This window comes from Oncorhynchus mykiss, chromosome 12 (assembly GCF_013265735.2).
Source record: "Oncorhynchus mykiss isolate Arlee chromosome 12, USDA_OmykA_1.1, whole genome shotgun sequence".
NCBI classification, from domain to species: domain Eukaryota; kingdom Metazoa; phylum Chordata; class Actinopteri; order Salmoniformes; family Salmonidae; genus Oncorhynchus; species Oncorhynchus mykiss.
This window is the reverse complement of record NC_048576.1, coordinates 98780121-98792620: the sequence shown is the minus strand read 5'-3', so window position 1 is coordinate 98792620 and position 12500 is coordinate 98780121. Positions and strand designations below refer to the sequence as shown.

The window sequence follows — 12500 nt, the reverse complement described above, 5'->3', positions numbered from 1 at the left end:
TCAGACATGGGAAGCCAGCCACCCCAGGCCTGTAAGTGACTGGTGTTTAGTGTTGGGGAGTGACACATGTGTTTTTACATGGTAGAATGACCCTCTGAGAACGGGCCCTGTGTGGCAGACAGTGATGTAGTCTAAACACTTTCTGTCTCTCTGCCTGTCTGTCTCTCTATCTCTCTGCCTGTCTGTCTCTCTGCCTGTCTGTCTCTCCATCTCTCTGCCTGTCTGTCTCTCTGCCTATCTGTCTCTCTGCCTGTATGTCTCTCTGCCTGTATGTCTCTCCATCTCTCTGCCTGTCTGTCTCTCTGCCTGTCTGTCTCTCCATCTCTCTGCCTGTCTGTCTCTCTGCCTATCTGTCTCTCTGCCTGTATGTCTCTCCATCTCTCTGCCTGTCTCTCTCTCTGCCTGTCTGTCTCTCCATCTCTCTGCCTGTCTGTCTCTCTGCCTATCTGTCTCTCTGCCTGTATGTCTCTCTGCCTGTATGTCTCTCTGCCTGTCTGTCTCTCTGCCTGTCTGTCTCTCCATCTCTCTGACTGTCTGTCTCTCCATCTCTCTGCCTGTCTGTCTCTCCATCTCTCTGCCTGTCTCTCTCTCTGCATATCTGTCTCTCTGCCTGTATGTCTCTCTGCCTGTATGTCTCTCTGCCTGTCTGTCTCTCTGCCTGTCTGTCTCTCCATCTCTCTGCCTGTCTGTCTCTCCATCTCTCTGCCTGTCTGTCTCTCCATCTCTCTGCCTGTCTGTCTCTCCATCTCTCTGCCTATCTGTCTCTCTGCCTGTATGTCTCTCCATCTCTCTGCCTGTCTGTCTCTCTGCCTGTCTGTCTCTCCATCTCTCTGCCTGTCTGTCTCTCTGCCTATCTGTCTCTCTGCCTGTCTGTCTCTCTGTCTCACTGTCTCTCTGCCTACCTGTTTACTGTCTGTCTGTCCCCTAGGTGTCAATGGCTATCTGTTTACTGACTGTCTGTCCCCCAGGTGTCCATGGCTATCTGTTTACTGACTGTCTGTCCCCCAGCTGTCCCTGGCTATCTGTTTACTATCTGTCTGTCTGTCCCCTAGGTGTCAATGGCTATCTGTTTACTGTCTGTCTGACCCCCAGGTGTCCCTGGCTATCAGTTTACTGTATGTCTGTCCCCCAGGTGTCCCCAGCTAAGCCATTAAAGGCGTTGATGCAGAGATGGGTGATGTACACGGAGGAGTGTAGCCGCAATCACAGCAGAGAACCGCCGCTCACTGGTGAGAAACGCGCACACGCCGGCACGCACACTCACCATCATAAACACTGTGTAGCACCGTGCATTATGGGAAGATGAAGGTCCTCCGTTCTGCTCTCCCGGTGAGGGTCGGCTGTGGCAGTGGATACAGGGTAAACTAGTGGTTAGAGCGTTGGACTAGTAACCGGAAGGTTGCAAGTTCAAACCCCCGATCTGTCGTTCTGCGGCCTAGGAACCCACTGTTCCTAGGCCGTCATTGAAAATAAGAATTTGTTCTTAACTGACTTGCCTGGTTAAATAAAGATAAAATAAAAATGTAAAATAAACATGTCTATCCTTCGTTCCAGGAAGATATTCCCTCCCTCTTCACAGATCTGATTGGACAGGATGTGTTCCGATCAACAGTAATTGTTTCCCCCAGATAAAGAGGTGTTCTGTAACTGTTTCCTGTAGGTGTTGTGTGTAACAGGACCTTTGACATGTATGCCTGCTGGCCCGATGGACTCGCCAACACTACCGTCAGTGTGTCCTGTCCCTGGTACCTGCCCTGGCACCACAAAGGTGAAGGTTGATGCTGATTGGTTGGTTGATTTGATGAATTGATTGGTTTGTTGATTGGTGAATAGCTTGTATGTCACGTTCAATGAATACCAAACTCACGTCAAATATCTGAAACTTCTGTCAGGTTAGTGTGAGAGGTAGTGTGAAAGGTAGTCTGCTTGGGTCAGTGAATGACAGTCTGTCTGTAATGTGTGTCTGTTCCAGTCCAGCATGGTTCGGTGTACAGGGAGTGTGAGAGGTAGTGTGAAAGGTAGTCTGCTTGGGTCAGTGAATGACAGTCTGTCTGTAATGTGTGTCTGTTCCAGTCCAGCATGGTTCGGTGTACAGGGAGTGTGAGAGGTAGTGTGAAAGGGTAACACGTCTGCTTGGGTCAGTGAATGACAGTCTACCTGTAATGTGTGTCTGTTCCAGTCCAGCATGGTTCGGTGTACAGGGAGTGTGAGAGGTAGTGTGAAAGGGTAACACGTCTGCTTGGGTCAGTGAATGACAGTCTACCTGTAACATGTGTCTGTTCCAGTCCAGCATGGTTCGGTGTACAGGGAGTGTGATAGGTAGTGTGAAAGGGTAACACGTCTGCTTGGGTCAGTGAATGACAGTCTACCTGTAATGTGTGTCTGTTCCAGTCCAGCATGGTTCGGTGTACAGGGAGTGTGAGAGGTAGTGTGAAAGGGTAACACGTCTGCTTGGGTCAGTGAATGACAGTCTGTCTACCTGTAATGTGTGTCTGTTCCAGTCCAGCATGGTTCGGTGTACAGGGAGTGTGAGAGGTAGTGTGAAAGGGTAACAAGTCTGCTTGGGTCAGTGAATGACAGTCTACCTGTAATGTGTGTCTGTTCCAGTCCAGCATGGTTCGGTGTACAGGGAGTGTGAGAGGTAGTCTGCTTGGGTCAGTGAATGACAGTCTACCTGTAACGTGTGTCTGTTCCAGTCCAGCATGGTTCGGTGTACAGGGAGTGTGAGAGGTAGTCTGCTTGGGTCAGTGAATGACAGTCTACCTGTAACGTGTGTCTGTTCCAGTCCAGCATGGTTCGGTGTACAGGGAGTGTGAGAGGTAGTGTGAAAGGGTAACAAGTCTGCTTGGGTCAGTGAATGACAGTCTACCTGTAATGTGTGTCTGTTCCAGTCCAGCATGGTTCGGTGTACAGGGAGTGTGATAGGTAGTGTGAAAGGGTAACAAGTCTGCTTGGGTCAGTGAATGACAGTCTACCTGTAACGTGTGTCTGTTCCAGTCCAGCATGGTTCGGTGTACAGGGAGTGTGAGAGGTAGTCTGCTTGGGTCAGTGAATGACAGTCTACCTGTAATGTGTGTCTGTTCCAGTCCAGCATGGTTCGGTGTACAGGGAGTGTGATAGGTAGTCTGCTTGGGTCAGTGAATGACAGTCTACCTGTAACGTGTGTCTGTTCCAGTCCAGCATGGTTCGGTGTACAGGGAGTGTGAGAGGTAGTCTGCTTGGGTCAGTGAATGACAGTCTACCTGTAATGTGTGTCTGTTCCAGTCCAGCATGGTTCGGTGTACAGGGAGTGTGATAGGTAGTGTGAAAGGGTAACAAGTCTGCTTGGGTCAGTGAATGACAGTCTACCTGTAACATGTGTCTGTTCCAGTCCAGCATGGTTCGGTGTACAGGGAGTGTGAGAGGTAGTGTGAAAGGGTAACAAGTCTGCTTGGGTCAGTGAATGACAGTCTACCTGTAATGTGTGTCTGTTCCAGTCCAGCATGGTTCGGTGTACAGGGAGTGTGATAGGTAGTGTGAAAGGGTAACAAGTCTGCTTGGGTCAGTGAATGACAGTCTACCTGTAACATGTGTCTGTTCCAGTCCAGCATGGTTCGGTGTACAGGGAGTGTGAGAGGTAGTGTGAAAGGGTAACAAGTCTGCTTGGGTCAGTGAATGACAGTCTACCTGTAATGTGTGTCTGTTCCAGTCCAGCATGGTTCGGTGTACAGGGAGTGTGACGCGGACGGCCAGTGGGTTCCCCAGAAGAACACGAGCGAGTGTGATGCTAATGATCCTGCTCAGGTGAAAATGATGTGTCTCTTGTGAGTGAGGCTCAGGAAATGCTGTGGATGAAATATCGTCATATAGACATGATGGGAAGAGTGTATAGAATTGATTTGTGTTTTTCATCAGTGTGAGTGTACTGAGGTGTGTAGGCTAAATGGGTGTATAGAATGGATTCGTGTTTTTCATCAGTGTGAGTGTACTGAGGTGTGTAGGCTAAATGGATGTATAGAATTGATTCGTGTTTTTCATCAGTGTGAGTGTACTGAGGTGTGTAGGCTAAATGGGTGTATAGAATTGATTCGTGTTTTTCATCAGTGTGAGTGTACTGAGGTGTGTAGGCTAAATGGATGTATAGAATTGATTCGTGTTTTTCATCAGTGTGAGTGTACTGAGGTGTGGAGGCTAAATGTACAGGCCATTCAGAAGGTATTCAGACATTTTTCCACATTTTCCAACGTTACAGTCTTATTCTAAAATGGATTCAATTGTTTTTTCCCCTCATCAATCTACACACAGTACCCCATAATGACATCACAATACCCCATAATGACATCACAGTACCCCATAATGACATCACAATACCCCATAATGACATCACAATACCCCATAATGACATCACAATACCCCATAATGACATCACAATACCCCATAATGACATCACAATACCTCATCAATCTACACACAGTACCCCATAATGACATCACAATACCCCATAATGACATCACAATACCCCATAACTGTCAGTAAGAGTGTCCATGATTGAGTCTTTGAATGAAGAGATTGAGATAAAAAACTGTCCAGTTTGAGTGTTTGTTGCAGCTCGTTCCAGTCGCTAGCTGCAGCGAACTGAAAAGACGATGTTGCAAGGGATGACGCTACAAGCTTGGCACACCTGTATCTGGGGAGTTTCTCCAATTCTTCTCTGCAGATCCTCTCAAGCTCTGTCAGGCTGGATGTGGAGCGTCGCTGCACAGCTATTTTCAGGTCTCCCCAGAGATATTCAATCAGGTTCAAGTCTGGGCTCTGGCTGGGCCACTCAAGGACATTCAGAGACTTGTCCCGAAGCCACTCCTGCGTTGTCTTGGCTGTGTTCTTAGGGTTGTTGTCCTGTTGGAAGGTGAACCTTCGACCAGTCTGAGGGCCTGAGCGCTCTGGAGCAGGTTTTCATCAAGGATCTCTCTGTACTTTGTTCCGTTTGTTCCATCTTTCCTTCGATCCTGACTAGTGTCCGACTTTTTGCCACTGAAAAAAACATCCCCACAGGCTGATGCTGCCACCACCATGCTTCACCATAGGGATGAGCTGCCACCACCATGCTTCACCATAGGGATGAGCTGCCACCACCATGCTTCACCATAGGGATGATACCAGGTTTTCTCTAGATGTGACACTTGGCATTCAGGCCAAATAGTTCAATCTTGGTTTCATCAGGCCAGAGAATCTTGTTTCTCACGGTCTGAGAGTCCTTTAGGTGCCTTTTGACAAACTCCAGGTGGGCTTCCGTCTGGCCACTTTACCATAAAGGCCTGATTGGTGGAGAGCTGCAGTGATGGTTGTCCTTCTGGAAGTTTCTCCCATCTCCACAGAGGAACTCTGAAGCTCTAACAGAGTACCATTGGGTTCTTGGTCACCTCCCTGTCCAAGGCTGGGCAGCCAGCTCTAGGAAGAGTCTTGGTGGTTCCAAACTTCTTCCATTTAAGAATGATGGAGGCCACTGTGTTCTTGGGGACCTTCAATGCTGCAGACATTTTCTTGGTACCCTTCCCCAGATCTGTGCCTCGAGACAATCCTGTCTTGGAGCTCCACGGACAATTCCTTTGACCTCATGGCTTGGTTTTTGCTCTGACGTGCACTGTCAACTGTGGGACCTTATATAGACAGGTGTGTGCCTTTCCAAACCATGTCCAATCAATTGAATTTACCACAGGTGGACTCCAATCAATGGAAACAGGATGCACATCAATTTGGAGTGTCATAGCAAAGGGTCTGAATACTTATGTAAATGTAACATTTCTGTTGTATGTCTTTAATACATTTGCAAGAAATTCTAAAAACCTGTTTTTGCTTTGTCATTGGTATTGTGATGTCATTATGGGGTATTGTGATGTCATTATGGGGTATTGTGATGTCATTATGGGGTATTGTGATGTCATTATGGGGTATTGTGATGTCATTATGGGGTATTGTGATGTCATTATGGGGTATTGTGATGTCATTATGGGGTATTGTGATGTCATTATGGGGTATTGTGATGTCATTATGGGGTATTGTGATGTCATTATGGGGTATTGTGATGTCATTATGGGGTATTGTGTGTAGATTGATGAGCAAAACATTTAATTTAATACATTTTAAAATAAAGCTGTAATGTAACAAAATGTGGAAAAAGTCAAGAGTTCTGAATACTTTCCCAATGCAATGTTTTTTATTGTTTCTGTGTGTGTGTGTGTGTGTGTGTGTGTGTGTGTGTGTGTGTGTGGGTCTGGGTCTGGGTCTGGGTCTGGGTGTGTGTGTGTGTGTGTGTGTGTGTGTGTGTGTGTGTGTGTCTAGCCTCACTATGGTCAGATCCTCAAGAAGTTCCGGACCATGTACACCGTGGGCTACTCTCTGTCTCTGGGGGCTCTGGTGTTAGCGCTCGGAATCCTGATCACTTTCAGGTAACACACACACACACACACACACACACACACACACACACACACACACACACACACACACACACACACACACACACACACACACACACACACACACACACACCCAGAGAGATACACACACTGAGACACACACACACAGAGAGAGAGACACACACACTGAGACACACACACACACACACACATAGAGAGAGAGATACACACACAAACACTAAGACAGCCTGTAGGATTTGTGTTAATGCTTGGTACCATGATCAGGTAACCCTCACCTCATGACCGTAAAGAGGAAAGACAGACAGACACCATGACCTCTCAGCCACCCACCTTGTCCTCTCAGCCACCCACCTTGTCCTCTCAGCCACCCACCATGTCCTCTCAGCCACCCACCATGTCCTCTCAGCCACCCACCATGACCTCTCAGCAACCCACCATGTCCTCTCAGCCACTGAGCCACCCACCATGTCCTCTCAGCCACCCACCATGTCCTCTCAGCCACCCACCATGTCCTCTCAGCCACCCACCATGACCTCTCAGCCACCCACCATGTCCTCTCAGCCACCCACCATGTCCTCTCAGCCACCCACCATGACCTCTCAGCCACCCACCATGTCCTCTCAGCCACTGAGCCACCCACCATGTCCTCTCAGCCACTGAGCCACCCCACTGAGCCACCCACCATGTCCTCTCAGCCACCCACCGTGTCCTCTCAGCCACCCACCATGTCCTCTCAGCCACTCAGCCACCCACCATGTCCTCTCAACCACCCACCATGTCCTCTCAGCCACCCACCGTGTCCTCTCAGCCACCCACCATGTCCTCTCAGCCACCCACCATGTCCTCTCAGCCACTCAGCCACCCACCATGACCTCTCAGCCACCCACCATGTCCTCTCAGCCACCCACCATGTCCTCTCAGCCACCCACCATGTCCTCTCAGCCACCCACCATGACCTCTCAGCCACCCACCATGTCCTCTCAGCCACTCAGCCACCCACCATGACCTCTCAGCCACCCACCATGTCCTCTCAGCCACCCACCATGACCTCTCAGCCACCCACCATGTCCTCTCAGCCACTCAGCCACCCACCATGACCTCTCAGCCACCCACCATGACCTCTCAGCCACCCACCATGACCTCTCAGCCATCCACCATGTCCTCTCAGCCACCCACCATGTCCTCTCAGCCACCCACCATGTCCTCTCAGCCACCCACCATGTCCTCTCAGCCACCCACCATGTCCTCTCAGCCACCCACCACTCTTCATGGAGGTAGAAAGGTGTATGTTTCTCATCAATGAAACATGTTTGATTTGAATGGACAGGTCAGTGAAGCAAGGTAGCGCCACTGACCTTACTGTTTGGCCACCTATTGACAGTAACCATACAGATATACATATTCTAATTCCATTCCTTTAACATTTCATCTTTGTTATATTACCTCTGCTGTAGTTGACATTCCCCCTAACAGGAAGCACACTGCCCCCCCCCCTCCCCTTACAGGAAGCTCCACTGTATGAGGAACAACATCCACATGAACCTGTTTGCATCCTTCATCCTGCGTGCTCTGTCCATCCTGATAAAGGACGCCATGTTGGAGGCTCCCAGCGTCAACATCGGACAGGACCAGGAAGTTACAGACTATGAGGTGGAGTGGCTCGTCAACAACGAGGTGTGTTGTTGTTGTTGTTGTTGTTTGTCTGAAAGGGTCGTGGTCAAAAGCAGTGCCGTTCAACTACAAGGTGGGTGTGTTGAGTTGACCAGGGTGAGGTAAAGTAGCAGGTTAACAACAATGTGGGTGTTTTGTGTTGAGTTGACCAGGGTGAGGTAAAGAGGCAGGTCAACAACGAGGTGGGTGTGTTGAGTTGAGTTGACCAGGGTGAGGTAAAGTAGCAGGTCAACAACGAGGTGGGTGTGTTGAGTTGACCAGGATTCTAAGGGTTTGATCTCAGAAGCATTGTTTAGCCATACAGGAGGATTATAAGGGCTTGATCTCTGGACCATTGTTTAGCCATACAGGAGGATTATAAGGGCTTGATCTCTGGACCATTGTTTAGCCATACAGGAGGATTATAAGGGCTTGATCTCTGGAGCATTGTTTAGCCATACTGGAGGATTCTAAGGGCTTTGTTAAGTCTTGAAACGTGTTTTTTTTGTGTGTGTTGTGTCCTGTAGACAGCGGTGGGGTGTCGTATCGCCGTGGTGATGATGCAGTACAGTATCATGGCTAACAGCTATTGGCTGCTGGTGGAAGGGATCTACCTCCACAACCTGCTGGTCATCACCGTGTTCACTGAGAGAAACTACTTCAACATCTACCTGTGTATCGGCTGGGGTGAGGAGGGGGAGGAGAGGGTGGGGGAGGAGAGGAGGGGGAGGATGGGGGGGGGGGGGGGGGTGAGGAGAGGAGAGGAGAGGGAGGGGGTGGAGGTTGTGTATTTGTCGCAGCGTAGCCCATTATATACCAGAAGACAGGGCATTTGGTAATCTGTTTGGTAGCCAGACACCTGAGTAGATCTATTATAGATATAGTCACCCTCAGGGTTAGGTAGTAGAGATATTATAGATATAGTCAGTCTCAGGGTTAGGTAGTAGAGATATTATAGATATAGTCAGTCTCAGGGTTAGGTAGTAGAGATATTATAGATATAGTCACTCTCAGGGTTAGGTAGCAGAGATATTATAGATATAGTCACTCTCAGGGTTAGGTAGTAGAGATATTATAGATATAGTCACTCTCAGGGTTAGGTAGTAGAGATATTATAGATATAGTCACCCTCAGGGTTAGGTAGTAGAGATATTATAGATATAGTCACTCTCAGGGTTAGGTAGCAGAGATATTATAGATATAGTCACTCTCAGGGTTAGGTAGTAGAGATATTATAGATATAGTCACTCTCAGGGTTAGGTAGTAGAGATATTATAGATATAGTCACCCTCAGGGTTAGGTAGTAGAGATATTATAGATATAGTCACCCTCAGGGTTAGGTAGTAGAGATATTATAGATATAGTCAGTCTCAGGGTTAGGTAGTCTATGAGTTCTTGGTGTGTTTAATGTGATTCTCTCTGCAGGTGCCCCTCTGATCTTCCTGGTGCCCTGGGTGATGGTGAAATACCTGTATGAAAATGAGGAGTAAGTGCCTGCATGAGTGAGTGAGTGCCTGCATGAGTGAGTGAGTGCCTGCATGTTTGAGTGAGTGCCTGCATGAGTGAGTGAGTGCCTGCATGAGTGAGTGAGTGCCTGCATGAGTGAGTGAGTGCCTGCATGCGTGAGTGAGTGCCTGCATGCGTGAGTGAGTGCCTGCATGAGTGAGTGAGTGCCTGCATGCGTGAGTGAGTGCCTGCATGCGTGAGTGAGTGCCTGCATGAGTGAGTGAGTGCCTGCATGCGTGAGTGAGTGCCTGCATGAGTGAGTGAGTGCCTACATGCGTGAGTGAGTGTCTGCATGCGTGAGTGAGTGTCTGCATTAGTGAGTGAGTGCCTGCATGCGTGAGTGAGTGCCTGCATGAGTGAGTGAGTGTCTGCATGCGTGAGTGAGTGTCTGCATTAGTGAGTGAGTGCCTGCATGCGTGAGTGAGTGCCTGCATGTGTGAGTGAGTGCCTGCAATGAGTGAGTGAGTGCCTGCATGAGTGAGTGAGTGAGTGCCTGCATGAGTGAGTGAGTGCCTGCATGTGTGAGTGAGTGCCTGCATGTGTGAGTGAGTGCCTGCATGAGTGAGTGAGTGCCTGCATGTGTGAGTGAGTGCCTGCATGCGTGAGTGAGTGCCTGCATGCGTGAGTGAGTGCCTGCATGCGTGAGTGAGTGCCTGCATGAGTGAGTGAGTGCCTGCATGCGTGAGTGAGTACCTGCATGAGTGTGTGAGTGCCTGCATGCGTGAGTGAGTGCCTGCAATGAGTGAGTGAGTGCCTGCATGCGTGAGTGAGTGCCTGCATGCGTGAGTGAGTGCCTGCATGCGTGAGTACTACTGTCGATGCGATGGTGCATGACTGATGACACCTCCAATATTTTTAGAGACAAGGAATTGAGAGGTCAGATAGCCTGCTCTCTCCAAGTGAAAATCCCTGCAGTGTTCCTTGGAGGATCTTGGTCAATTTAGCAGAAGATTTATAGTCAATAGCTGTGACCTGAAACCATTTAGTGGTTGACTGGAATGTCTGTTTAGAACACAGGCAGGTTAGTAAACCAGGAAACCTCCTGCGATGTGTAATGCAGGAAACCTCCTGCGATGTGTAATGCACGAAACCTCCTGTGATGTGTAATGCAGGAAACCTCCTGTGATGTGTAATGCAGGAAACCTCCTGTGATGTGTAAACCAGGAAACCTCCTGCGATGTGTAATGCAGGAAACCTCCTGTGATGTGTAATGCAGGAAACCTCCTGTGATGTGTAATGCAGGAAACCTCCTGCGATGTGTAATGCAGGAAACCTCCTGTGATGTGTAAACCAGGAAACCTCCTGCGATGTGTAATGCAGGAAACCTCCTGTGATGTGTAAACCAGGAAACCTCCTGTGATGTGTAATGCAGGAAACCTCCTGTGATGTGTAATGCAGGAAACCTCCTGTGATGTGTAATGCAGGAAACCTCCTGTGATGTGTAAACCAGGAAACGTCCTGCGATGTGTAATGCAGGAAACCTCCTGCGATGTGTAATGCAGGAAACCTCCTGTGATGTGTAATGCAGGAAACCTCCTGCGATTTGTAATGCAGGAAACCTCCTGCGATGTGTAATGCAGGAAACCTCCTGCGATGTGTAATGCAGGAAACCTCCTGCGATGTGTAATGCAGGAAACCTCCTGCGATGTGTAATGCAGGAAACCTCCTGCGATGTGTAATGCAGGAAACCTCCTGCGATGTGTAATGGAACGTTAAGCTTAGAACACTTAGAACCGAGATGATTCCACTCAGAGGACAGGAGAACATGCCCAAGAAGATCAACTGTCTCTTACGGTCCTTAATCTTTTATTCAGAGTCCAACCTCTCCATTCTCTACTCTCTACGGGACTATAGTACCCTACTTCATACTCTCTTAGGGTTACTGTACTATAGTACCCTACTTCATACTCTCTTAGGGTTACTGTACTATAGTACCCTACTTCATACTCTCTTAGGGTTACTGTACTATAGTACCCTACTTCATACTCTCTTAGGGTTACTGTACTATAGTACCCTACTATAAACTCTCTTGTTCCCTTTGTGTTGTGTTGAGCCTTGTATACTGGGCCCTGTATGTTACGCTGTGTGTTGTGTTGAGCCTTGTATACTGGGCCCTGTATGTTACGCTGTGTGTTGTGTTGAGCCTTGTATACTGGGCCCTGTATGTTACGCTGTGTGTTGTGTTGAGCCTTGTATACTGGGCCCTGTATGTTACGCTGTGTGTTGTGTTGAGCCTTGTATACTGGGCCCTGTATGTTACGCTGTGTGTTGTGTTGAGCCTTGTATACTGGGCCCTGTATGTTACGCTGTGTGTTGTGTTGAGCCTTGTATACTGGGCCCTGTATGTTACGCTGTGTGTTGTGTTGAGCCTTGTATACTGGGCCCTGTATGTTACGCTGTGTGTTGTGTTGAGCCTTGTATACTGGGCCCTGTATGTTACGCTGTGTGTTGTGTTGAGCCTTGTTTTCAGGGCCTTTACAATACAACCCTGGGGAATAGAGGTGCTGTCTGTATGTCAGCCTCAGTGCTGTGTTGAGCCTTGTATACAGAGGTATAAAGGTGCTGTCTGTATGTCAGCCTCAGTGCTGTGTTGAGCCTTGTATACAGAGGTATAAAGGTGCTGTCTGTATGTCAGCATCAGTGCTGTGTTGAGCCTTGTATACAGAGGTATAAAGGTGCTGTCTGTATGTCAGCCTCAGTGCTGTGTTGAGCCTTGTATACAGAGGTATAAAGGTGCTGTCTGTATGTCAGCCTCAGTGCTGTGTTGAGCCTTGTATACAGAGGTATAAAGGTGCTGTCTGTATGTCAGCCTCAGTACTGTGTTGAGCCTTGTATACAGAGGTATAAAGGTGCTGTCTGTATGTCAGCCTCAGTGCTGTGTTCCTCTGTTTGACAGGTGCTGTCTGTATGTCAGCCTCAGTGCTGTGT

General features: G+C 48.6%; 1 protein-coding gene across 4 annotated transcripts in view; it reads left to right on the top strand.

The window, feature by feature from the left end:
• The window catches only part of LOC110514497 (glucagon receptor), a 140339-nt gene that overhangs the window by 113823 nt on the left and 14016 nt on the right, over nt 1-12500 (top strand). For all 4 annotated transcript variants that reach the window (XM_036939463.1, XM_036939467.1, XM_036939466.1 and 1 more), the window contains 7 exons: nt 1133-1229; nt 1661-1768; nt 3689-3783; nt 6319-6425; nt 7922-8090; nt 8594-8753; nt 9492-9552. In XM_036939463.1, coding sequence (XP_036795358.1) covers nt 1133-1229; nt 1661-1768; nt 3689-3783; nt 6319-6425; nt 7922-8090; nt 8594-8753; nt 9492-9552 — 797 coding nt within the window. The remainder of the gene's footprint in view (nt 1-1132; nt 1230-1660; nt 1769-3688; nt 3784-6318; nt 6426-7921; nt 8091-8593; nt 8754-9491; nt 9553-12500) is intronic.